The sequence below is a fragment of the Varanus komodoensis genome, unplaced genomic scaffold (assembly GCF_004798865.1).
Source record: "Varanus komodoensis strain SLA01 unplaced genomic scaffold, ASM479886v1 scaffold6_4, whole genome shotgun sequence".
NCBI classification, from domain to species: Eukaryota; Metazoa; Chordata; class Lepidosauria; order Squamata; family Varanidae; genus Varanus; species Varanus komodoensis.
Window position 1 is genome coordinate 861,685 of NW_025336347.1, and position 26,191 is coordinate 887,875.

General features: G+C 44.5%; 1 protein-coding gene across 3 annotated transcripts in view; it reads left to right on the forward strand.

Annotated features, from left to right (window-relative positions):
* Positions 1 to 1,899: 1,899 nt before the first annotated feature.
* The window catches only part of LOC123034494 (protein SSUH2 homolog), a 36,368-nt gene continuing 12,076 nt past the window's right edge, over positions 1,900 to 26,191 (forward strand). The window contains exons 1-7 of one of the 3 annotated variants that reach the window (XM_044451875.1): positions 1,900 to 3,377; positions 6,332 to 6,393; positions 14,363 to 14,461; positions 16,565 to 16,646; positions 20,272 to 20,401; positions 22,990 to 23,050; positions 25,789 to 25,913. In XM_044451875.1, the coding sequence (XP_044307810.1) occupies positions 3,355 to 3,377; positions 6,332 to 6,393; positions 14,363 to 14,461; positions 16,565 to 16,646; positions 20,272 to 20,401; positions 22,990 to 23,050; positions 25,789 to 25,913 (582 nt within the window). In that variant the 5' untranslated portion in view covers positions 1,900 to 3,354. Of the gene's footprint in view, positions 3,378 to 3,397; positions 6,394 to 13,732; positions 14,462 to 16,564; positions 16,647 to 20,271; positions 20,402 to 22,989; positions 23,051 to 25,788; positions 25,914 to 26,191 lie in introns of those variants that run through there. The other 2 variants (XM_044451873.1, XM_044451874.1) reach the window with 2 other exon arrangements.

Below are 26,191 nucleotides of genomic sequence, written 5' to 3' on the forward strand. Positions count from 1 at the left end.
ATTTTATAATGAATTTTAATGTGTAGCTGTACACTGCCCAGAAAGCTTTGGCTATTGGGTAGTTTAGAGATTAATTAAAGAACAAATAAAATAAATTTTCCAAGGCCTTAGAGAGTCAGGACAAAAGTTGCTGCCCCGTGGAGACCAAAGGGGGAGGATACCAGAAGAGAAGCAGCTAAAGTTGCCTTGGCTTTCAACAGCTTGCTCACTTTCCGAGTTGGAGGAGGGACCGCTGGAGCAGCCTGCCAGGGTGTCCCTTGCCACCCCTTCTCCCTGTTGTCCCCAGCCCCTCGGAGCCCACGGAAGGGCCAAACTGCTCCCCTTCCCCTCCAAATCCGTCTGGCAGTCGTGGCAGGCAGAGGCGGTCGGCCTCCAGCAGCGGCTCCGAAGGGCAGATTGGACACTTGAGGGGCAGCTGGCACTGGCAGTCACCAGACCGCTGCTTAGCAAGAAAGTCAAGATGATTTTGCAGCTTTCCAAGCAGCAGGATCTCAGTCTGGATGGGGTGTGTCATCTCGGTTTGGACAATGTGAGAAGCCCTCATGGATGACAACGACCCTAGAATAGCCCATGGCCAGCACAGGATGGCTCGTTTGGAAAAAGGAGCAACTCTGTTTGCATGACATGGCAACCCACCTGCGATAACAGACAAGGGGTGGTTTTCCTGTAGTCTGAACCCTCGCAGCGGTGGTGGTGGTGGTGGTGGTGAAGATGAAGATGATGATGATGGAGATGATGATGATGATGACAATACCCCACCTTTTTTCCCATGATGATGATCTGAAAATGCCTTACACAGTCCTGTTCCTCTCCACGTTTACCTCACAACAGCCCTGGAACACAGACCGGAAAATGTTCACTTTGTAAAGGTCTTACTCTCTGCCCAACGGTGCGAGGGCATAGCAGTCACTGGTGGAGGAGTGAGAAAAGGGGGCTGGCTCGGCCGGCACCCTCCCATCCCTGCCCATGCTTCCAGTCACATGCGCACTCCTGCCTTTCCCTCATTTGCCTCATTTTGTTCCTCTTTCCAGGAGGGGCTGGGGGAGGATGTGAAGGAAGCACCAGAGTCACACAGCCGAAGTCGAGTTGTTTTGTAGGGTGGCGGGAGTCCAGGGGTGACCTTCACTTCTCTCACCCCGCATGTAATGCCCATAATCCTCTGAGCTTGAGGGCATTTAGGGCCCCATCTGGACTGCACCCAGTGGGCAGAATTTGGGGCAGTCCTACAAAATATATCTTGAAACATTCAGCTCGCAGCCTCCCTGACCATTGGCCGTACCAGCAGGGTCTTCTGGGCATCGACGTCCAAAACAGGCAGAGATGCCTAACTCTGCACTAATCCTGTGGAAGAAGACACATTTGGCAACTACTTCTGGATGCAGCGTGGCCAGTGGTTCAGATTGGTGGCGTCCGTCCAAGATGTCAGGAAGTCTGATGTAAGCTTTAGAGAATCATTCTGCACCATAATATAATGTAATACACAGTGACGTGATGCAGGAAGACATGTTAAGCACCCTATTGTTGGCCAAGATGACACAACATTTTGTTCTCAATTTCCAGGAGGTCCCTCTCTTTTGCGAGTTTGCTTTACCAATTACTAATTCCACATTGCCACCTAGTGGCCACATTCGGGCATGTTTCTCGCTCTTCAAGAACAGCACTGCCAACAAAGAGCAAAGACTGACGTTACATATCGCAGGAATTGTCCTTGCTCTCCAACCACGCGCTCTTACATTCCAGTTCAGGCTTAACAGGCCAGCAGTACGCGCTAACCTCCACCCTTCTCAGTCTCTGAAAGAGTTCTGCTGCTGCATTATGTTTGTGATTGTTTATATTTAAGTACCCTCCTCTGTTAGATCAATCACAAACACTGGAGCTGGCTGAATAGATATTAGAAGGATGGCAAATTTAGGGCTAGTGCTGGGTCCAGGTTCTTGCCACTCTTGGGCAAGCCACCCTCAGTGGGTGGACCTTCTCATCACCCTGGTCACCAGCATTTCTTGCTCCTCAGTCTGGTTCTCCTGACTGCTACCACTTGAGGGTTGAGAGGTTGAGAAGCGGGAGGCACTGGCACCTACTGCTTGTCTCCTACCTCCCCACCGCTGTTGCCCAGGCTAAGGCACAGGGCAGGTGTAAGCAGCTTATGATGGTGTGAAAGAGGATTTTCTTGTGTAAAAGGCCAGGATATTCTTGCCAGTGGGTTCCTGTTGAGATGTAGATACAATGGCTCTGGATAAGGTACCCAGGAGCCCCAGGGCACTGGGCAGAGCTAGTGGTGGGACCAGAGCTCTGTTTTCATTTGGAGGCTGGGAAAGCATGTTCTGAGTCTTGATGGTGCCGTCTGACCACCAGATCAGCATACCCGAGCACTTACTCAGCAGACCCTCCGCCAGGTTCTATGGACTCCAGTTCTGGTATTGGCTCTTCAATCTGAGCAACTTGTCTGGAGTGAGGGCACTGTCCAAGATCTGCTTGATCCCCTTCATCTTCTCCTTTCTTACTGTAACCTCTGCAGTCCATGTTTGCTGCTCTGGAACCCAGGGCCTGCCTATTTGAGACACATATGTTTCTGCCCCCTCCCGGTGGACACCCAGCAAGTTTTGGGGAAGCTCCTCTGGACCCAACCCAATGCATTCAGACGTGCATTCCAATCCACATTCTAGCACAATACGACACTACTTTATCAAGCATGACTGCAGTCTGATTGGAATGACTTAACTTTTTATCCATTGATTATACCTGTATGTTCTGTTGCAATGAATTTGGCATTAAATTGCTCTAAGCTAATTCTTGCTTCTTATATAGTTCTCTGGGGTTTGTATAGAACAAAAAATAGTTAAAACAATCTGTTGAAAATGGAAAGAAAAACTGAGTTAGCTCAGTATCATTGTTTGTATGCAACCAAAATGTTTTTAATCAGCACAGACTGATGTAATTATTTTCTGTATGTAGCAAAGACTCAAAAAGTTTTTAATTGACACCAATGTAAAAGTTTTGTCTGTGTGTGAAGAAAAATTCATATATAGAGAGATAATATTTTTAAGAACCGTCCAACAAGTGAAAACCAGTTAATTGTATACAGAAAATCTCAGAACTTCTTTTCTCAGTGATACTGACTTTTTGCCACCGGGAATTCTCATTGCACAATCAACATCCTGCGTAAGAAACTCACAGCTAAGAAGACATTTGACTACAGACCGATCAAGGAGCAAACGGCAGTTTGGCAGGGCTCGTGTGCCTGTGTGCTTTTACACTTCCTCCAAACGTACCAACTTCCTCAGACACAGGGGCCTCTGCGAAGGAAGAGTGTCTCCCACATTCCCAGAGAAGGATCAACAGAATTTTTCCATCACAATGGAGGCAGAGCTGGCCATTGGGTGAGTTGTCATTTAAACAATTTTGTTTTCCCAAAAGCAACCAAATAAAACGGGGTTAGAAAAATGTTAGTGGCTGATGTAAAAGTAGTAAATGCAGATGAAGAAGAAAGGGGAATTCACAGTTTTAACTCAATGGCAGCTATAGTAGTGGCAGGCAGGATTTGCATATTTCATGTAAAATCTGCTGTGTGTCTGTCTAATATGCTGGAATGTGAATAAATGCCATTCACAAGCGGTATGACAGTGTATCATATGGTAATTACTCAGGAAAATGTAACCCTTGAAAAGGGAAAAGATAATCCTTGGTCTGATGTAAAATACATAATCATATGAATGTTGTTAATATTAACAGCCGAGTGTTTGAGAAGGGTTGCAATCAATATTTCTGTAGCAAAACTCAAGCTAAGTTTATGACTTTCTGCCTTTTTCATTTGCTTAGCAAAAGGAATGTTTTGTTAGATCATCCGTGCTTCACTTAAACAATGATGGAAGGTGCTTCTAGTGTGCACCGCATTAGTTTAGGGTTGGCTCCACCATTAAGAAATGCTGGACAGCGGGTGGGAGGAGGAGGCTGCTGGCGTGGAGTGGTGATGAGGTGTTGGAGAAGAGAGTTGTGGCTGCCACACAGGCCCACACTGTGCCGCCTTCAGTTAGGCTGCTGCTCCGAGGACACTGTTCCATTGCCAGTGGGGAAGCTGGATTCAACTATCTCAGCCTGGTTTGTGTCTCCAAACCGAAAGGAGATGGGGCGGGGGAGACATCCTTGCCTTTATTTAACCACAAAGGGTCTTTGGCTGGCTTTGCTTTAGACTGTGGAGGGGGATCAAATGGATGACTGGTCTTCCATACAAACACAGACCTGCCCCTTGTATGAAAGAGGGCTCACTTGTTGATCACCCCTGTTGGCCACCTCTCCGTTCTGGTGCCTTCCACATGTTCTGGACTAGAAGTCCTAGCTATTAACCATGCAGAAACTGATGGCAGTTGAAGTTCAAAACACCTGGAAAGCAGCTGGTTGACAAAGGCAGGTCTAAGGGTTCCTTGGACAGTTGTATGAAGGTCTCATTCTAGAGATGTTTTCACAGCGTGTGGGGAAGCCTGTGGGTCGAGCGACTGGACATATATGATGTTGAAGATCCTTGCATGGCGCTGCCCCCACTTAGAGACTGGGGTAAATGGCTTAAAAATGTGTGAATAGTCAACACAGAAGCCTTTGCATTATTGTGTTTCTGGAGTTTGGACAGCACGGTAATGAAAGCATTTTAGCCTACATACCACCTACTGTTAGATGCACAGTTTAGGGACACAGTAAACCAGAAAGATTTCAGCCTTCATCAAGTACGGCGACATTTGTTACTATGCATGTAAGAACATGAAATGAGTTCTGCCGGAGTGGGCAAGCCATCCTCTTTCCCACAGTGGTTGACCAGCAGAGCATGGTGTCCCTCTTCCACTGACATTTCTGAGAAACGGAGAAATGCTGCTTCTGAAATTACATTTCTCATCTAGCATCCAAGCATAGGGTTGTCCAGAATCGATCTACTTAAACTCCACTTCAAGCCATCTAAATTAGCAGCTATCCATGCATCTTGGAATTGTGGAAGGGAATTCCACAAAGTAATTGTCTGAAGAAGTACTTTGTTTGGTTTGCTCACTTACCTGTCAGCTTTTTGGATGGCAAACCCGTCCCACCACTGGGCTCTGATTCTGTGAGGAAGGTCAATGCTAATTTCTTTCTAATATGTTATTTTGGCTATTGTTAATGGAACAAGCTGGGAGTTCAGCATTTACCAGGACAAATGATATGTCAAGACTTTTCAGTATCTGTTTCTGCTGTTGATCTCAAATGGTATTTGCAAATACAGTTCTAAATATTCCTCACATGTCACACTGGCAAAAGAGCATTTTCAGGATGAAGACTGGAATACTTTTCAAAGGATGAGGGAAAACTTTGCTTATGTAGCTGCCGTTCTGCTCTTGTCTCTGGGGAGTGAGCATGTGGGGATCTTGTGCATCATGCGCACAGCCAGTCATCAGTACTCGGCACATCTTGGTTCCCTTCTGGGTCATCTGTACTGTTGAGGGTGTGAGCAGGTGTGAGCAGGATGTCTGGCATAGGAAATGCTGACACACCATTTGATCGAGTGTGTCTTGTAAGCCTGTGCTGAGCACAAGGGTGTTCTGGGCCATCTGAACCCAACCAGTGGGATTATGTGAGGGCTAAACAACCCTCAGTTTGTTGCAGAGTTGCAAAACCTGGGATGGCCAGGTTTGGACAACTCGCCACCTCCCTAAGGTAGGGTTTGAGCTCAGGCCTCCTCAGGCCCAGCTGAACACTCTAATCACGCTTCCATCGTGATCCCTTGTAACTTCAATGTTGCTGTTGACACACATTCGCTCTTCCTGTACTGCGAAAAGATCATTGTGAAATATGCCAAACTAGGAAGAAACAAGATCATAGCCTCCCCCACTCCCAATCTGCTGCCTGATTGTAACAGTGCAGGAGGCTGCTTGCTCATCTGCTGGATGCGTGCGGGCTCACGTGGGGTGTGAATCACACATTCAGAGCCTACAAACATTGGCATGTGTACTCACATGCCCCTGTGCAGAAATTGGGCCCGATAGGAAAATTCCACACCCTGCTCAGCTTGACCGTTTGCACATGCTAAGGAAATGAGCTACGGCATTCAATACAAAGAGCAGTTGTGGTTTTTTACAGTGGAAAAACCCACGCCTCCTTATCTGTGCATTTGAGGCAGAACTGGTCCCGTTCCGTTCCAGCAGTCACAAGGCAGGAATATCCTAAAGCACTTGGTCAGAATGTCTGAATCCGTGCTGACTGCCCCACCTTTTGGCCTAAGAGAACAGCAAGAGGTCACATTTTTTAAGCATAAATTCTGCCCCCCCACCAAAAGCAGTTCCATGACATTCTTTGTCTGCCTTCTTTCAATCAGAGAGGAAAGCTGCGAGAGCAACGAAATGGATCTTCTCCACGCCCCACCAGCAGTTGCAGAAGGTATGACATCATCCTGTGAACCAGCCTCAGGGTGAGATAAGACCTGCAAACCATTTTCAAGCAAAGTGAACCAGAGGGCCTGAGAATTCACCTTCCTCTGGTGGCTCGCCCTTGCATTATCTCCTTGTTCCAGACAGATGAAGAAAGGGGGTGAGGGAAGCAATGTGGCTGTTTTGTGTCTGTACACACTGATTTCAGCAGGAAAAAATAGGACCTGGAATGAAATTTTCATAGGGCATAATTGACCATGATCGGCTTCTGGTGCTCGCTTAAGTATAGCTCATTTCAAGTTTACTAAACTCTTCTGGGTGAAGGAAGGGTGGGATTAAAAAAAGAATAAAATATATTTATTTTAATATTGATATATCTCCCAACCATAGGATATAGCTCAGGCCAGTTACAAAAAGAGAAGTGAAGTTAATAATCTTAATAGAGTGGTACCTCGGCTCACGAATGCCTCAGTTCACGACCAAATAGGATCGTGAACAGAAATTTCATAAAAATTTTGCTGCTGGTTGTGAACTCTGCATTAGGTGACAATCACCATCCTGCCTGCCTTCCCTGCACTGGTGTGGAATCGCGTCGTGCTGTGGGGGGGGGTGCAGGGGAGATGGCCACGATCGTGCTGGGGGGGGGGGAGATGGCCACAATTGCACCTGTGCTCCCTGCCCGAGTGCACCTGTGCACACACCTGCCTGCCCCCCAGCGCACCCACAATCGCGCCAGTCTCCTCCCCCGCAGCGCACCCACAATTGCACCCATCTCCCCCCCACACACGATCACTTGTGGGGGGGAGATGGCTGTGATCTTTAGTGTTCTTTGTCACTTTGCTTCACATTTTTCTGATTAAAAAAAAGTCACAGAATGGATTAACCTTATTTACATTGAACCTTATGGGGAAACTTGACTTGGGTCATGACCAATTTGGGTCATGGCTGGAGTCCTGGAACGGATTAAGTTTGTGAGCCAAGGTACCACTGTAGTGTTTCAATAGAAATGCTCCTGAAGGTGGAATTTGATGGCCTCCCCTGCCGTCATCTGGAGTCTTTGGTTTCCAGAGTTCGCAATCCACATCAGCTGTCTCCCTCAAGGCTGCCAATAAGCCTGGAGTTGAGAACAGGGAGCATACTGGGGCGTGAGGAGGAGGAGGAGAGGATGACATCACTGCCCTTTCCCCCTTGGTCCTTTGTCTAGATAAGCTAAAATGTCCATCTGGATAAAAATTGGCAGCAGAGATTCATTTGGGGTGTCAAGCAACATTGGCTTCCATATGGCCTGAAGTGCCTTGTCCTTCCTAATCTCAGAAGCTAAGCAGGGTCAGGCCTGGTTAATATTTGGATGGGAAATCTGAGTCCTGCATTGAGCAGGGGATGGACCCAATGCTGCTTCCAACTATACGATTCTATTGCATGAATAGACACACCTGGGGGTTTATAATTGAAAAAAAAACATTTACAGTTTATTCAGACATACAGGAAATACATGCAACTTGTAGGTAATCCCTGGAGGGACTACCAAAATGGAAACTGATAGGATATTTTTATAACCTATTACTTTGGAGGAAGGTGGGAGATCACATAGACAGCTTACTGGAGGCACATGAAAATAAAACAAAAGAGCTGAATTGATAGACACATAACATAAAAAGAACAACTTTCAGGACAGGCAAACATTAGTACATCTAAGGGTGTATCTGAGCAGCAAGACCTGCAACATGGTTACCTGATCAGACCAGGATTACAGCTTAAGCCTAAAGCTGTTCTTACAATGTCAGACTTTCAGCAGCCATTTTTTGGCAGAGCTTTTTGTCTCGAGTGATGCATGTTAGCCTCTAAGCTGGTGCACTGAGGGTGTGGGAGATACTCACTTTGAAGTCTTACTTTGCTGTGGTATAGCAGTGGCATGAACATAAATGCGATCCCTTTTCTCTTTCCAAAATAACCAGTAGTTTTTCAAGTTGTTGTTGTTTATAAGAAAAAGGAAAAAATATCTCCAAACGTGATATGGCTTTAATGGGTGATCCATGTGCAGGTTGACTGACATTTGTCTTCTTCCATGGGGCAGGGAGGAGAAGTGAAGTCCAGTAGTGCTTTAGTTACTCCTTCTCACAAGTGGGAGGAAAACATTTAAATGGCTGAAGTCAGCTGTCAATATGTTTTGAGGACCGGGGAGCACAGAGACAATCCTAACTTTCTCACTCCTCCACTGGGTGTCAGTAATCACCTGAGTTCAGAGGGATTCAGGTGGGTGGCCACACTGGATGACACTCGAGGTGTTTTTCAGGGCAGAAGTATTTGCCCCTGTGCTCCTTGCACACCTGTAATCTTCAGAGTTCGGATGGGTCTAGACATCTGCATTGGTCTGTGCCCATAACTCCTCTTTATTTACCAGACTGAAGGCTGGAAAAATACTCATTTGGGCCCTTAGAAACTGAAATTTACTTGCTGTAATACATCAGTCTCATCAATGGTATTCTGGCTCTTCCCAGACCAGTGTGTTCTCCATTAATAATGGCATGTTAATAATTGCAGAATTTCAGCTTTCAATTAAAAGGCACAACCAGGAGACTGATGGACCTAATGTACTCTGGGTGAGAAGAACTGCCCTTTTAAAAGACTGGTTCTAAACTGCTGAATGATCATCTCAAAAGGAAAATGGAATGCACTCCCCAGAGATGTCTGCCTGGCACCGTCGTTATTTGCTTTTCGGTGCCAGGCTAAGACCTTTTTATTCAAACAATATTTTAACAATTCTTAGTATTATTTATAGGTTTTTAATTTGCAGCCAGGGTAAATCTGAATTTTATGTGCACTTTTTGTACTGTGTTTATTTATTGTGTGTAAGCTGTCCCGAGGCTCATGCAAATGGGACGGCATACAAAAATTCTGAATAAATAAATAAATAAAATAACAGATGGTCATATTTGTATGAATAATTTTGCAAAATTGGAGTTTACCAGTTTAGGGCTAACAAACACCTTAGGAAAAATTACATCTTCTCCAAAGTACCTCCCTAACTATTGTGCTAATATCAAATATTCCAGTGCTGGAAATAACACTCAGTGTTTCTGTGTCCTTGAGTTATCTCCAAAGAGGTTTGATAAAATAGAGACCCTTGAAAAGTCTCAGAAAACCACGGATTCCTCTGCTATCGGAACCAAGCCAAAGATTTTCAGTAGGAGTCCCAGTCTCCTAAAGAGAAATAAAAACTTCAAAATGACATTCTCAACAATTTGTCAAGTGTTTGCTGAAGGCGGTAGAGCTAAACTGATTAGGTGCAACCAGTCTATGTGGTGTGGATGAGGAACAGAGGAGTCCGTGTAAAGTTGTGCATAGGGTCCTCTTGATCAAGGCAATGCAGTGTGTAACTGTGCACGCCAAATTGTTCTTCAGAAAGTTCCACCAGTGCATGCAAGCTCTGCACCTTACAGAGCTGTTAAAGGGTAGCAGGCTGTAATATTTACATATCCTCCAACCCTACAAATGCTAGGGTGCTCTGGCCATAGCAAACAATGAGCCCACTGTTCCATTCTGGTTTACTACATTAGACTCCTCTGGAAATGAGAGTCTTTGAGGAAACTTCCATACACAGACAAGAGTACTGGAGAAGCAGCTGCTGCATAGCAGGCATGCCAAGTATGTGAGAGGGAAGATTAATCCAAACATCTTATTTTCTTTATGAATTGTTTAGAGCTATATTTGGCTGGGACACCGAGTGCAGCAAAACTAGATTTTCCTTCTTCTGGGATGTTGGTGCCAAGTTATTCTCATAAAAGAGAAGACACAGAGCGCAGAGCATTTTAGGGGGAATGAAAATGCAAAAAAACTAAAAAGGGAAAGCAAAGCCGCAAGAGGGCTGGGGATGTTCATGGCACTTCTAGTAACAGCATTCAGTGCATAGTCCAAAAAAGAGAAGGAATGTTCTGCTTGCGACTGGGTGGGCGAACTCTAGCATTTCAAGCTCAGAATGAAAAGGAATGACATCCACCCCATGATGTGATGAGGAGATTCAGTAAGTATCTGATTGTGTTGCATGCCCACTTCTCTTATGAACTTTTTCTGTTTCACACACTCCTGGAAACATCTGGGCAAAGCTGTGGCTTACCTATTTCTCTTTTTTATCTAATATCAAGAAAGCTGCTGAGATTCTGAATTGGGAGCCAGTAATGGCTGGACGAGAAGGGCTAATAAAGTGAGATTTAATCCAATGAAGGAAGTTTCCTAGCTGGGGAAGAGTTTAAGTTCAGGTTCAAGCTTTTCTGAATGGGGAAGTATACTCTTGAAGAAACAGACTTGCTGTCCGGGAGCTCCTGGACTTGGCTTTGTGGCTGTGATTAAGAGTGCCTTTGTGCAGCCGAGCTGGATCAGAGGTGCCCATTTCTGAGAAGGTCTGATCAGACTGCAGTGACAGATACTTTTAACTGCATATCTACAACTGTGTTGAATTGCTGCCATGCCCTCCACATGGGTTACCTTTGAAGAGCATTTGGAAATTTCAGCTGCTCCGGAATATTGTGGCGAAGACCCTGCAGGGGCCTCCCACTCTTGTACTTTCTAGGCACAAATTGCAATGCTTGCGCTTAACTTTGAAGCCCTGCGGGACTTGAGGCCAAGATATTTGAGGGGCTGTTTCCTCCCTCATCAGCCTGCTGGTCGGGAAGATCCCATGAGGAGGCCCTTTGGTGGCTCCACACATGGCAGAAGCCAGTCCTCAAGGCAAGGCATTCTCAGTGGCTGTGTCAGTATGAGGAAATCACTTCCCATGAGGGTTCAAAGGCTTCCCCTCGGTGACTTTCCTCTTGTGACTCTTCTGTTTTGGCATGTTTTAAGCAGGCTGGGTTGAATTAGCTTTTACTGGAAGGTTGTGTTTAACCTGCTAGACCTGCTTTTATTATTTCCGTTCGGGTTTTCATTTTTTGCTATTGTGATTTTCAATATTGTAAGAAAACTCAGAAAGCTATGGTATACATCCTTATATAAATAAATATCATTACATTGTGTGTGTGACTATGTCTTTGACGGAGGGAGGGAAGGGAAGGCTGCCATGCAGGCAGGCAGAAATTTACAAAGCTAAAGATAATTAGAATTGATGTTTTGTAATGGCTGGAATGGAATAATGTCCATTTCAGATGTTGATTTTCAGATTAGGAAGTTGCTCAAATGTTAACCTATAATGTGTGCTATTTTCTAGAACTTAATGATGCCAGGACTTGTCTTTATAGTAAAAAAACAATTTCTGACTTACTTTTAACTGGAAATCTACAGGTTCCACACTAGGTGGTTCACAGTTGAATCTACTCTGCCTATGCACAAAGACACTTTTGCATATCATTGTCACAAATTACCAGGGCTCAACCCTACTGTTGCAAACAACAACAACCTCCCACAGATCTGTGGAGAGGCCTGGTTTACAGGAAACACTGAAATATTGCATCAAGTTGAAGCAAGCAAGCAGTAGGTTAAATTGTATGTCATCCTTTCCCATTATCTTTTAGGGAATATCTGTCTACCTGAAGTGATCATTCTTCACTTATGATTTTAATAACTGTCTTATAGTTATAGTTTAATAACTGTTTTAGGATGCACTCTTTCTGTACTTGGGAATAAGAACTATGGAACTCAGTGGAAAATGCTTCTCTATAGACATGAATAGGATGACAATGCTGGAATAAATTCCATAGTCAGGACCAGTCAGGTCTACTGTTATCTGGAAATAGTATTAAAGAGGATTGTGGACTTTCCCAAGAACTGAGCAAAGTCTGATAAGCTAGCTGGCAAACCGTTTTTATTAAACTTTGAATATGCAAAGTATTTTAAACTTTTAATTGGAATTTCTCCTCCCTAAACTCTTTTGCCCTCACAAGAAATTCATGAAGTTAGCTAATTATTCTTTTCCATTTTGCAGATAGGGAATTCACAGCTAAAAGGGGTTTTCTTGTGAGTTTTTGATAACCCAGTTTCCAGATCTGTCTGCAGTACACCAAGTTCTGGAGTATATTGGATGTCTGACTCACACAAAGAGATACGGAGCTGTAGAAAGGAAGCTGCACGTTAGACCCTTGTTTGCATGCACAGGGGTCATGCCCTGTTATCCAGACAGTCGCGCGCACGTGCACACACACACACACACACAGAATATCTGATTGGGGCAGGGTCCCCCCCCTCCCCCTGATGTGGAGGAACTCTGTGCCTGGCAGAAACCCTACACAAACTGTCAAAAGGTGCCTAGGGCTGGAAGGTGGCTGTTGCGTGCTGTGGGGTTGTCCATAGCCCTGTGCTACATACATTATTTTTCCGCATGAGGCTGTCATCTGAAGGTCCCTAATGTCAGGTGGTCTCAGGTTATATACAAATGGATTTTTGTATTACACAAGATGCTGTCACTTTAACACAGGATCTCTGCATTAGGAAAACTCATTCCACTACATCCATTATATAGGCCTTCTCCACCTGAGGGTTTTATCCCAGCACTGGAACAAAATGCCTTCCGTATTATACGCGGGTTCTTTATGCATCATTTACTCTCTTCCGCATCACGCCGCAAAGTGCTTTGAACCTTTCACGTGTGCATCACGTTTCTATGGTGCATCACTGGAGAAGCGCAACAGAACCTGACCCCGGCAGGAAAGTCCGAGTTCGCGATGCCCTCCCGGTGAAGAGCCCGCGGCCGTGGCTGGGCCGAGGAGAGCTGCCGAGCACGGGCCGGGAGCCCAGCGGGGGCCCCTTTCGGCCTGTGCGTGCCTGTGTTGCGCGGGGGGTCTGCGGTGCTTCCGCGGAGGAGGGCGAAAGAGGGACGCTAGTGGGCAGCTCTCAAATAAAGGCAATGCATAAAGTCAAGCCAGTAAATCGATAAACGGCTTCCCTCACTCCTTCCCCGATCCTTTCCCACACGTGTGTGTTTGGGAGGAGATGCACCTTACGTAGGATTGCTGTGGCGATGTTTTAATATTGTACCGTTTCCCAGCTGGGAGTTCTATCCAGCTGCACCTTTATTAGTTGGAAATATTTGGACTGGCTCATCAGCTGCGGCTAACATGCCCTCCACCCATCTAAAAGCGAGCGAGTACAGCCACCTCCTCTGCAGACTTTTCCCATTAGAGATATTCTGGTTCTCTTCAGAGTAGTCACGCTGTTCAGCTAGTTGCTTCTTGAGGACAAATAAGACACTCAGGAAGGCGTAACTCCCCCCCCCCCCGCGAACTGTATATTTTCAGAAGGGAGAGGGCGGGCTATTTTGTCATTTATTTATTTAATTTCTATAGAGTCCCGTACTTAAGAAGGCTCTTGAGAAGAGACAGCAGGCCATTGCAAGACGGGGTGCGTGAATTCGTGTGTGTGTGACAGAGACCGAGAAGCCATGATGAGGTGGCGGGGGAGCGAAGGGGCAGGAAAGCGGGAGAGTCCTCCAGCGGCCCGAGCTCCTTGCATGCCATTTGCCCTTCCTCCCGCCCGTCTCCCTCCGAGCCCCGTTCGCCCCCACGTCGAGCAGACCGAGGATTTCCGGTTGCCCGCAAGAGCTGTTTGGCGCTGCAGTGGGGGTGGCCGTGCAAAAAAGAGCAGGGAGCAGAGGGAAAGGAAAGGGCCGCGGCAACCGCATGGAGCCGCAGCGGGAGACCGGCTCAGCGCCGGATGTGCGAAGCGAGGCTGTGCCTCTTCGCCGCCGACCTCACAACCGCCCCCGTCCTCTGTCCCTAAAGATAGCAGGCGACACAGCTGTGAGGGAAGAACAGCAGAGTGTAGGGGCGAGCTCAGAGTTCATTATTCGTCACAGAAAAACAACACCGCATTTTCAGGGAAAAGGGGTGGAGGCGACTGAAAAGGATGGGGCAACCATGGGAGGATGACAGGAAAGGCCCTGCAAGCTTCTCTGAGATCACATGAAGGGAAGCCACCAGACTGGCGCTTAGGAAGGCCGAGCAGCTCGGTTTTTTTTCAACTGATCGCTTCAGCGACCCTTTTCTGTGTTGTAGATGCATCTACTGATTCGCCTCCCTTTGAAGGCGCCTCTGCACCTCCATATGAGCCGATGGAAAACGAATCTATAGAAGAGAGCAGCACAGGAGATTCTGGTAATCTGTCCCTCCCTCTCTCCCTCCTACTTTTACATTCACACGTGTTGTTGGTTATTAATTTTTGCAAAGATCATGCAATACCATCAGTTAAAGTCTGCCTGTATAAATTGAAATTTGTCATTTGTTAGTTGGAACTTTCTCCCAACGTTTCAGCTGGAAAGGGGGCAGACAATGGCAACTACAGTTATTAAAGGCTCCGGGTACATAATAATAACAAAAAATAAGAAAAATTGCAGAGAAAAAAAGTAGTTTTCCATTTTCTCTCTCTTCTTGAATATTTCACCTGGGAAGATTTCCAGGCATTCTGCACTTTAAGCACTCACTGAAATACACAGAAACATTGGACATTTCACCTTTGCCATTTCCTAAGCTGTAATTTGTTGTAAGCTGCCCCGAGGCTTCGGCGAATGGGGCGGCATAAAAATGTTTTAATAAATAAATAAATAAATAAATAATAGCGAAGAGGTAGATTGTGAGATAATTTTCAGCTTTCCTTTTGTGGAAGGGAAAAAGCAACAGCAACAACAAAAACCTTTCTTAGTGTTTGTAGGATGGAAGGGAAATTGAAGTCATATTTAAAGGTGCTTTTGTTTTAACATATGAGAATTGCTGTAATAATGAAAATATATACTGAAATGAGGGCTTCTACGCAAACAGATTTCAAGGGAAATTTCTTGCATAAATTGTTCTCATTTCTGTTGTATGGTGACTCTAAAATGGATGTGGCAGGGTTTGCATGACACTACAAACTGGTATGGGTTGCCACTGACAGTGGGTTGTTGGGTCATGTGAGCCTGGGCCTATTCCTGCAGAATGGTATGTCTGAGGCCCAGGGGCTGTTGTATCCATTATGGAGTGTCATGTAGTCCAGCCCCAGGCAATGAATCCCATCATGGATACTGAGATGTGACTGCTGACTTGGTTGGCAAAAGAAACAAATGCTTTCTGCTCTTGGCAAGGGTGGGTCAGTGCTCACCTCGCCACAAATGGCTCACACTCCAGGACAGCTGGCTCTCATTTCTGGCACAATCACAAACTGTTTCAGACTCCCCAGAGGCTTTTTTCAATTTGTGATGGCTTTTGATCCCGCTTTTGTGATCCCTCTTTTCTCAGCCACAGACAGTACCTTCAAGTTCCCCACTAGCATCTTGAAGGAACTGCCTGTAATTGTCAAGCTTCCCCCCTGCAGTTTTCCCAAATATTTTAAATTTGATTTTGTGATTTTAATTCTTTTTACTCAAACTTGTGCAACTGTGGGTGCTTGCAGTTGGGAATGGGAGTCTTGGATGCAGGGAGAGTGCCTGCTGGCAAATTCACCAGGTTCTCACTCTGAGCACTGTAAGCTTATTTTCCTCTTTGGTTCTATTTGACAGCTGCCAAAAGATGAGTGACTTTAGTTCATGAAAATGGGGTGGTGGTGGGTTCACCACCTCATGGCAAGATCCTCATATGGGGTCACTGCATCTGTAGGAGCCCTGGATCCACTTTACTCCAGCTCTTCCTCCTAGCAATTCATGCGTCAGAAACATGCATATTCATCATACCCTAAATATTAGCTGGTTGCAGTCCAACTTTTCAGATCTAGCTTGCTGGCCTAAGAGCCTTGGAGGCCAGTGCTGGGTATTCTGTCCAGTCTGATGACAATAAAACAAGACTGGTCAGTTTGCTTCAAACAGGGCTTTCTGTTTGCTGCTCAGGCATTATGTGCCAGAAAACCACAGTAGCTTTGGTTGAGAGAAGGGGGAGAGGTAGATGGTCCAAAAGCCTGGTGATCCTCCCACTATTATAACTCGCTATAATTCAGCTGCCGTACATTCCCTGCCTCATGATCCTGAGACTGGAGTGTCCTCCTTTTTATTGCTCTCTGATCCTTTTACCAGAGTTCCCAAATACAGGACTAGAGTCACAGCCATACTGTGCTGTTAATGGCATAGATGCTCCCCATACACAGATATTTCCCTCATTACTGAAGAGTCTGCAGCAGCCTTGGCTCATTTCTCCTGTCTTTGGAACAATTGGGGCGGGGGGGGGGGGGATAAAAAAATAAAAAAGGGAAAATTGCTAGTGGCTGCTTCTATCCTGTCTCTTCTTGCCTTGCAGTAAAAGAACCCTTGACTGGCTCATCTGAGCAGTTGTCCGAGGAAGAAAATGAGGAGACCCCTCCAGATCAAAGGAACTGGAAGTAAGCCAGCTCTTTATTAACTGCTGACAGGACAACCTTATTAGTGAAGGTGATAGTTAGAAGCACTGAATAAAATCCCAACCTAACTAACATCCAATGGCAAGCATTTCTTTCTCATATGTGTTCAACCAGAAATAGGTTGTCTTGGTTCATTTTTTCCAACAAAGGGAAACAAATACTACATAACATGCAGTCATTCAATAAGTTTAGTTATTTCTGTCACAGAAAAATTCAGAATTCCGGAATCCAAAACATTCAGAGCTAGTTGTGTCACTTCCGTTTTTCACCTTTGTAGCCAACTTTGGAAGTAAATAAGTAGGAAAGTAGGCATTTGTTGTTGCTACATGCAATCAAGTCATCTCTGACTTATAGAAACTATAAGAGTATAAGCCCTCCAAATGTCTTGACCTTAACAGCCCTGCTCAGCTCTCAAAGCTGTGGCTTCCTTTATGGAATCGATCCATCTCATAGTTGTTCCTGGTAAAATAGTAGATTTATGCTGGCTTTCCTCCAGGAAATCATAGTCTTCATCTTAAGGCTCTTTATTCTAAGCTAACTCCCATTCTTGACTAGTAAGCTTAATTATGTGCTACCGCATTTTCCGCTGGGCAAAATGAATTAGCCCTAGCAATCTCCTAGGGTGCAATTCTATCAAGTGTGTTCTCAGTGACTGGAAGCTCTGAAACTCTGAGACTTCCAGTCATCATCCAGTGTGGGACAGGAACTGTGGAGGTGATTTTTGCCTCCTTATCCTCCTGCCTTGCATTTTATATTGGATGGGCCTTTTTGTCTGGCTAGTTGGGGAACTTCCAGGGGAGAGGAGAAGGGTGGAGAAGGCTCAGGGTACCTTGCATGCTGGCCTTCAAATCTCCTCCCCTGCCAGCACTCCAAATGCCCCTTTCTCATCATTTCTGGGTTGCTTTTCTGACCTAATACATTCATAGAATAGTCAGGCCAGAAGGGGCCAAGAAGGGCATTGGGTCTAATCCCCTGCTGGTCCAGGATGCCAGTCACATTATCTCACTCAGATGACTGTCCAGTGTTGCCTTATTTAGTTATTAATCATTTATCAATTCAATTTATATGCAACCCTATTAGCCGTAAGGCTCTCTGGGTAGCTTATAACATAAATGTCTTGCATGTGGAAGAGCACACAACATTTCTTGGCAACTCATTCCACTGTCATACTGCTCTGACAGTTAGGATTTTTTTCCTGGTGTCCTCCCTGCACACTTGAGAGCAGCCAGCTTGGTCTTTTTTGCACCAGTAACAATGGGATTGGAGAAGGGGGTCATTTCTCCAACTCTCTTACAAGCTTGAAGTACTGTCTTTGATCTTGGAAGGGGAAATCAGAGCAGTCTCCCGGCCCCTCAGATAATATTTAGGGGCCATTTTCTTGGCTCTTTAAATTCTTGACCTGGTATAACTATCCATTTCTTACACAGAATGCTCTTCCATGTAAAAGCAAGCATAAAATGCATGTGAACAAAAGATATCTATGCTAGTGTTTCCATGAGCTGATGACTCATAATTACTTGAGACCTCTCATGATTTATTGTGTGGATGGACAGAAGTAGATTGGGATACTCTAGTTAATTGGTGGGTGATTTGAAGTAGATCAGCAAGGTTTTTCTAACTCCCGCTTTTCTTACTAATGGAAACAACAAGCCGACTCCCTCTTCCTACATTATTGGAACTGAAATGAAGAAAACTGAGAGGGGCAGTGGTAACCAGGAATGCATTCTTGTGTGTGGATGAACTGTGAGCTCAGTTAATTTCTGGTGCTAAAAACTTATATTTTAATTCTAGTATGTCCTATGCACCAGGCTCCAACTGGTGGATCTCAGGGCTCTGATAAAAGCAGGAGATGTAGAGCTTCCCTGGTATTTTATGGTGGTATCTTATGGTAATATTATATCCTTAGCTACCTTATAAGTCAGGATTAGGATGATTAACAGGTAGGACTGAAAATACTTTATCAATATAGATCAAGCAACACTTAATAGAATGTCAGATCTCAGATTGCCATGTGCAGTGAGGCCATGGGTCCAGCTAGCTCAGTAGTGCCTACACTGAGATAGTAAGAACAGTTAAAATAACAGCAGCAGTCAAAACACAATGAACAAAAACAGAAGCAACACTTGAAATGCAGTAAGGACTGGAGGGAGAGAACCATGTTCTCACCTTCTTTCTAAGGCTTCTTAGGAACAGGCCTAGTAAATGGGTAGCAGAACTGTGGCTAGGGATATGCAACATAAGAAATCCATTTCATCTGAACCCAAAGGACTTCTGCAGAGTTTGAGAAACTGTGCCGGATTTTTTTCAGGCTCACATTGCACACATTAAGAACTAAAGTCTGCAGGCTTGTAATGTCCTTTGCACAAATTAGTGATTTGTGTAAATTGCACAAATGGGGTCTGATTTATATTTGTATACATGGGTTTGCACTGTTTTTAATGTGTTATTGCATTCAGGAATCCATTAGATAGGCGTAAATACAACATACTCCCTTGGTAAATAGTCTTGTTCATTTCATTATCATTAGCTTGCCATATTCCCTACCTCATAAAGAACTTGTCATTGTCAAATCTGTCTAGTTTGAAACTGGAACTAGAAAACAAAGGTTTTCTGCTAGCAGTACATGATTTGCATAGATCAAATTTATTATTATTTTCAGTTATTATGTTTCAATTCCCATGACTGTACAAACTGGGTAATGAATTTTTGCTGTCTTTCACCTCCCCTCATTATTCCACAAATATTCCACCTGTACTATTGAATTTTTTTGTTTTGGAAATGGGTCATAATTTGCATGATTTTTTGGGTATATTTCCTTAGTTTTTTTAAATAGACTTGCACAAATTGTGGTCCTTTTAAAAAATGGAAATCTGAATGCTGCATGCTGGCTCAGATTAAGTGGGGTGAAGGAAAGCAATCTGGAGCTGGGAAAAAAATCTGTCAGAATTTCATCACTTTAATGTATTCTTTTGCATATTCCAAATGCTGACCTTGCATACAAAGTATCCTAGGTTTAATCCTTGGCATGTTCTCCAAGTAGGACCAGGAAAGCGCCCTTTGCTGGGAATTATAAAAAGTCACTGCCAGTCAGTGTAGACACTACTTAACTAGCTGGACCAATGGTATCATTTAGTATAAGGCAGCAGTAAAAGATTCAGAGGTCATTGAAAAGGGGCTGTGCCTTGCTATGCATCCACCTTACTTACTTTAGAAGGTGAGACTCTACTAAATAGTGTCTCCTAAAACGACTTTAGCAGTCAGCATGTTTGGAGCAGGGAGCCTTTCAGACACCTTGGCCTTAAGTCATTCAGGCCTTTATTGGTAAAGATCAGGACTTATGTGTGCAAGCAGAAACATCGTGAGCACAGGTGTCATTCTTTCAAAGCAGGCCAGGTGTCATCCCTAAGCAGGTAGTGAGCAGCCTGGTCTATGTGCAGGTTTTATGCCTTTTCCCCCATGAAGGGAATAATGCACTGTGGAAAAGCAGCCCTCATAGCCTTCCGGATTTAATTATAAATAGGATGTTTAAAGGCTCTGAATATCAGGAGTCTCACATGAAGCATTTGTTGCAATTACTAATGAGGTATGTTTCTGTTTCCTTTCTCAGCATCCCCTCTGTTTCGGAGGATGATGTTAAAAAAGCCTTTCGACGCTACGCTGCCAGCAAGTGCTGTTATAGGATCGCCCCAGCCAAGCACATGAATGTCCAGAGTATCACTCCTCTCAACATATACAGAGTACGTACCTCAGCTAGAAATAGGGGGGTCGAGACATCTGTCCTGGAATTAATTTCATCATCTGGGAACAATCCGCAGGTGCTCCATAGAGTGCCATGGAAGTGGTTTCACGGTCTGCTGCTTATTTCCTAAATGAGAGATGGAAGGGCTCTGCTTTGCTTGGAGGATGGACTCGCATCAAGGCGGAGGGGGAGCCTGGGCTAGGGCACAGAACCCCTGCTTTGCTTGCAGAAATTTCCAGATTCAATCCTGGGCATTGCTTGTAGACACAGATCAGGTAGCGGACAATGGTAAGGATGCCTGTGGCTGAGAACCTGTAAAGCAAATGCCAGCAGGGATACCTGAAGCATTCAAGCACGGCAAATCCCTGTATGGCAGGATCTAATCAGGAGCTCCTGCAGGTACATTAGGACATGATTCCACACTTCTGCAAAGGTGATGCTGCAACTCTTTGCAGTGTAAATGCGTTGAAATGCACATTGAAATACATATTTTGAGCAAAAATCTATCTTCTAAGAGAAAAATGCTGACATTTAAATAAGGACTTGGAAGAAAAACGAATATTTAAATACAAATTTTGAGATGAAGGTACTTTAATTGGTGAATTGATACAGAAATGGAACAGAGCAGCAGTATGAGTAAAGACATGTAAAAGTGAGAGCTGGTGTGGTGTGCCATTAAGAGTGTGGAACTGGGACTCAGGCGGCCTGGGTTCTTGTCCCCACTCAGCCAAGGAGCTCACTGGGTAGCAGCTTTTAGCTCAGCCTGCCTTACAGAAATGTTGTTATGGGGATAAGATTGAGGAGAGGAGGAGATACCTGTAAGCCACCTTGAGTTCCTTAAATGAAAAAAGCAGGATATAAATAAATATATCCAGGATCAGATAATTGCATCCATTCTTGAGGGAAAGTTGGAGTAGATGATATGGGACTAGGTCAATAAATAGTACTCTCAGGTTTTGCAAAGTTCACTTGCAAGTTTTGTGAATTATTACATATGGTGCAGGGCTCAGACCTGGTGCTGGAAACAGCTTTGATCTGTGAGCAGTTACACAATTTAAGTCCTGAGAAACTACCCTTCTCAGGTCCATTATCTTCCTGGGTTTGCTGACATCCTTTTCTTTGTCAAAATAGAAATAGTGTTATGAATTTGGTTATCTCGGTTATTGTAACTGGGTCCATAACCAGAAAACTAATGGTAGTCAGGGCCTTAACAAAATAACAAAATTAATATTCCTTCATGGCTGGAAATCTCTGTTCCTGACTTTGGAATGTGATGCATTCAGCTTCTGGAAGAGATAGAAATCGTGTGTAGCAAGATGAATGCGGTGGGAAAGGAAATTTGAGATATTTTCAAAGGTATAGGCTGGACTAAAAGGCAACTTGAAAGCTGAACTTTCCCCTTATTCCAGTTTGTAGACCCCGTACCAGTGCTGACTTGCTGTGGTACAAGTGGTATCAACTCAAATTCTCTCTAAGATGAACTGAAAAGTGTACATTATTTCTGCAAATAAGCACTTGAAAACCACATGACTCTATCATGATTTATGCAGCATCAGACAATTTGTGCTAATTCTATTTTTACACAAATCATAATTTGTTCACATTAGCCAACTCTGCATAAATCATACCACAGCCATGTAGTTTTTGAGTGCCTATTAGTGCTAATTTCAGTAATGCAAAATTTATTAATTTCAATAATTATGGTCTATCTTAGAGACAGAAGTCTGTGACCCCCCTCCTCCACCCCAGAATTGGCCAAATTCTGATAATCAGATTGGAAGCAGCCATGAAATCCATTAAGCTCACATTCCTTGGTCTTGACACTGTGTTTTTCCCTATGAATCTAATGCTAGATTAGTGGTTTTGCTTTAAGAGCTTATTGGCTTCTAGTTGTCTGTTTCTATTTTTTTTTTTTTTAATATGAGCACGATATAAGCCTCCAGTGCATGTCCCCTCTTTCGTATGGGACACATTCTTTCTCTTTTTCTCATACACACAGACATAAAGTCAGCAGTGCTATTCTTGGATTTTGTTTTCTGCTGAGGGAAAGAGGTTATAATTGATGGTGTCCTGGTTTTAGGCTGCTTGTAGTGCTGTAGCTGAATAGGTTCACTAAAAAGGGAGAAGGCATGGAGCTAGAAGCCAAGATCAACCACTGTGGCAAGATTTCTCCCTCCCACACCATTGGTACACAACTGAGAAGTGCAGGGGCACTTTTCCTAGTCATGTAGCAGTGAAGGAAACTAATATAAAATTCTTATGAATGGTCCAGAAATTATTCAGCAATACTGAAAGGTAATAAATAAATAATCTGTAGTAGCCCAGCACCTGTCTGTGGCTGCTTCACATTACAAGCTTTACAGCTGAGTTTTGCAACATTCCAGGGCAAAGTTTGGGGCTTTGCTTTTCTGAGTTCTGGCTCCAGTTAAAACTTGGATCCACACAGTCCTGAAGTTGAGAAGGGCGGCTGTGAAGACCACCCCTCCACATTGCAGGAGTGGCTGGTTTTGTTCATAGGATCACTGCTGCTTTGTGTCACCTTCTTTTATGATTTTTAAAAACGTATCTGTTGTTTTCTGTTTTCAGTATCGCCTGGAGACTTTCACTGAAATGAGAGAGACATTCTTGGTCAGTGGGGTTTATAATGGTGAGTTGCAGATGAGCAAGAAGAAAGCTGGATCAAGCCTTCTTATCTCAGAGGGGCTACCTTCTGGCACCCTTCCAGCAACCAAGCAATGTGTACTTTAAAGGGTGCACGTCAGTCAGGTTGCCCATAATCATCCAGATGCACCCATGTGGCCGCCCAAGCCCTCTGCACTCCTTTTGTCCCGGAAAGCAGCCGGGCGGCAGATTCTGGCTATCTGACTGCTGTGCTTTAGTGGGTAAGGGAAAGTGGCCAAGGTGCTAGCAGCATGTGACTAAGCTGATTTGGGGGTGGGACTCTCTTGGATTTATTTATTTATTTATTTAGAATGTTTATATGCCGTCCTTTCGCAGAGCCTCAGGACGGCTTACATAAATAAATAAAAAGAGTAGTATAAAACATAATGCAAATATTACTGTATTTTCTTAGCTTGGCTTGCCAGACCCCAGCCCACTTTCTCTTGCCCTAAGTCTGACTTCCACTAAGTGTTTGTGAGGCATCTGCAGCAAATGAGACGTTGTGCAGGTGTAACCGGCAAGACTGGTTCATGCATGCTCCACCCACTGCCCATGTGCCTGCTGCACGTGGTGTTCTGCTTTCACGCATGGCACTTGCAGGCTTTATGTAATTTGTGTGAGAATAATTCTGTGTGAAGAAGGGGCCCACTAGTGTTTCTGAGTGTCTGTGGACTTGATCTTGCCTTGCCTTGCTTCCTAGGCCAGAAATGAGCATGAGAAAGAAAGAGAGCCAGGGTAGAACTGGTCCCTTCCCTGCCCCAGCCCTCTCTGAGATTGCTTTTCTGACCTTGAAAAAGCAGTCTGGTTCTTCCCACGGCACCTGCTGAGGAGGGGGCATGACTTTCTAGCCTTGGACTTGGACATCCAAAAGATTCTGTGACCCCTGGAAAGTGCTGGAGAGCCATAGCTTAAGAGTTTTAGACTAGAACAGGAAAGACCTGAGTTCAAATGCCCAGAAGCCATAAAACTCATTCAGGGACCTTGGCTCAGTCATTTTCTCAGAGCCTTTCTAAAAATTGTGATCTGTATGCTGCTCTGAAGTCCTTGCAATGGGGCTGTGGAAGGGAGGGAAGCTCAACATGCAATTAAATATACCTGACCCAATCAGCAGGGTTGTGGTAATTTTTAGAGTGCAGTACTCATTATGGCAGCCTCCATAATTACAACCTTGAGAGACACCCAAACTCCTGTCAAATCCAGAAATGTTTTTTCCCCCAGGAATGGGCCTTCTATAAAACTCTTTTTTTCCTGTGCAAGGATTAACCAGCCCAAAATAAAGTGCATAATAATATATTGATGCTAAGAAAATCCATCTTCAAGGATTGCAGCTAAGATCCGAAGAGACAGGGAGGCTGGGTTGGGGGTGGCTTTTTAAAAATGCTGGTCCTATGTCCCTGTGAGGCCTGGCTGCTCCATATCACTGAACCTAATTCTTGCCCATTTTCCAGTTGAGAAAATGGGGGATTTTTTACTTCTAATTCTAGCAGCAGATGTGAACTTGTAAAGAGTTTCTGGCAGTAGTCATACTTCCTCATATAGAAAAAGACACAATTAAATTTGTTTATCCTCAGCATGGAATGTAAGAGTTTGGAAAGTCCTTCCTTTCAGGATCAGAAAGGATTGTTTATATTCTTCTTTGGAGGGAGCAAATGAAGGAAGTCACAGCCTTGCTTTTACAAAAGCTGAATACGGATGTCATGGATAGGACATTCTGGGGGCTTTCATACATACCATCACTAAGTCGGAGACAGCAGCACATAATAACAAAGAAAAAGATAATGTCACAGATCTGTTTAAAAATAGAATTTCACGTTATTCTGAGGAACCTAAACTGCAGGATCCTTAATTCCATAAGCAGACTTGGTCCTTCAGTGAGCGCTAACAACAGAGAATAAAAAATGGTACTTATTTGATTCAATGATGTGGTATGCTCCCGAAAATAATAATTGGATTGCCTTTTATTTGAATGGATTTCCTGCCTCTCTACATTCAGTCAATGGTACAGCCAACAATGATGGTGTTAAAACAACAAAACAGACTCACAACTGTAACGACAGACCGGAACAATCCTAAGTGTGGAGGAGATTGCATGGTGCATCAGCCAGCACTTCTGCAGCCCTGCTGGCTTGTGCCAGCCAGATACTGCCTCCAAGTTCCAACAGGAGGGAACATGCTCCCGCCAAGGCTGTTGTAGGCAGAAGATCCTCACAGGGGAACAATATCTGAAGAAGCAACCTAGAAGGCCTGAAAACTTGCAAATCCTCTGAGAAGCTGTATGGAAGATACATACCAATTGTTTGAACAGGGCTGTCCCAAGACATTTTGCTGCCTGAGTCAAAGGACACGTTGGCTTTCTGGGCTTGCAGCTGAATATTACTATTAATAATGGCAACGGGGTAGCATTGTGCAGCTCATTGGAATGTATCAGTCCAGTTTAGGGGGCTCAGGGCAGGTTTCCTGGGACACAGAGTTCCCCATATCACTGAGCTTCTGCTGCCTGCAGCGAACCATTTCAGCCTGTCTAATGGTAGGGCAGACCCTTGTTCCGTTTTGAAAGCTAAACAGTCATTCTACCTTTAGGCTGTTGGTGTTTTACTAATAGTCACTTATACTTGGTGTAAGAGAAGGGAATCATTGCAGGTAATGTGAACGTACTATTTTGCCATTTAGCTCAGGGCTCATTACTCCTCTGACTAATTTTGTGGTGGGTTTTTTGTCCTCCAGGTGAATTTATAGACTCTTCTGCTTCTGTACCACCACCTGACCGATGGGAAATAATGGTAGATCCACCCCCACTGTTTACAGACTGTGAAATGCATCTCCCGGTGCCTCACTCATACTCAGTAGAGGTAAAGCAACCCATGCAAACATGACCTGCTCTTGTAGGTACCCTCTCCTTCTACTTTTCAAGTCCTCTAAGGCTAGAGCTGTATATGAAACTGGTGTGTGAAGTGAATTCATTGTGGAACCGATTTCACCTGGTGGGTGGACTCCACGACTGGGTCATGGCTTGGGCATAAGGTGGGTCATAGCAGCAGGCCCACCACTGTGCAAATATATGAGGCGGGGTGTGGGAGAAGTGGGTCCGTAAATGCACGCTGGGACTAACGGTGGCTTCCAAGTTCCA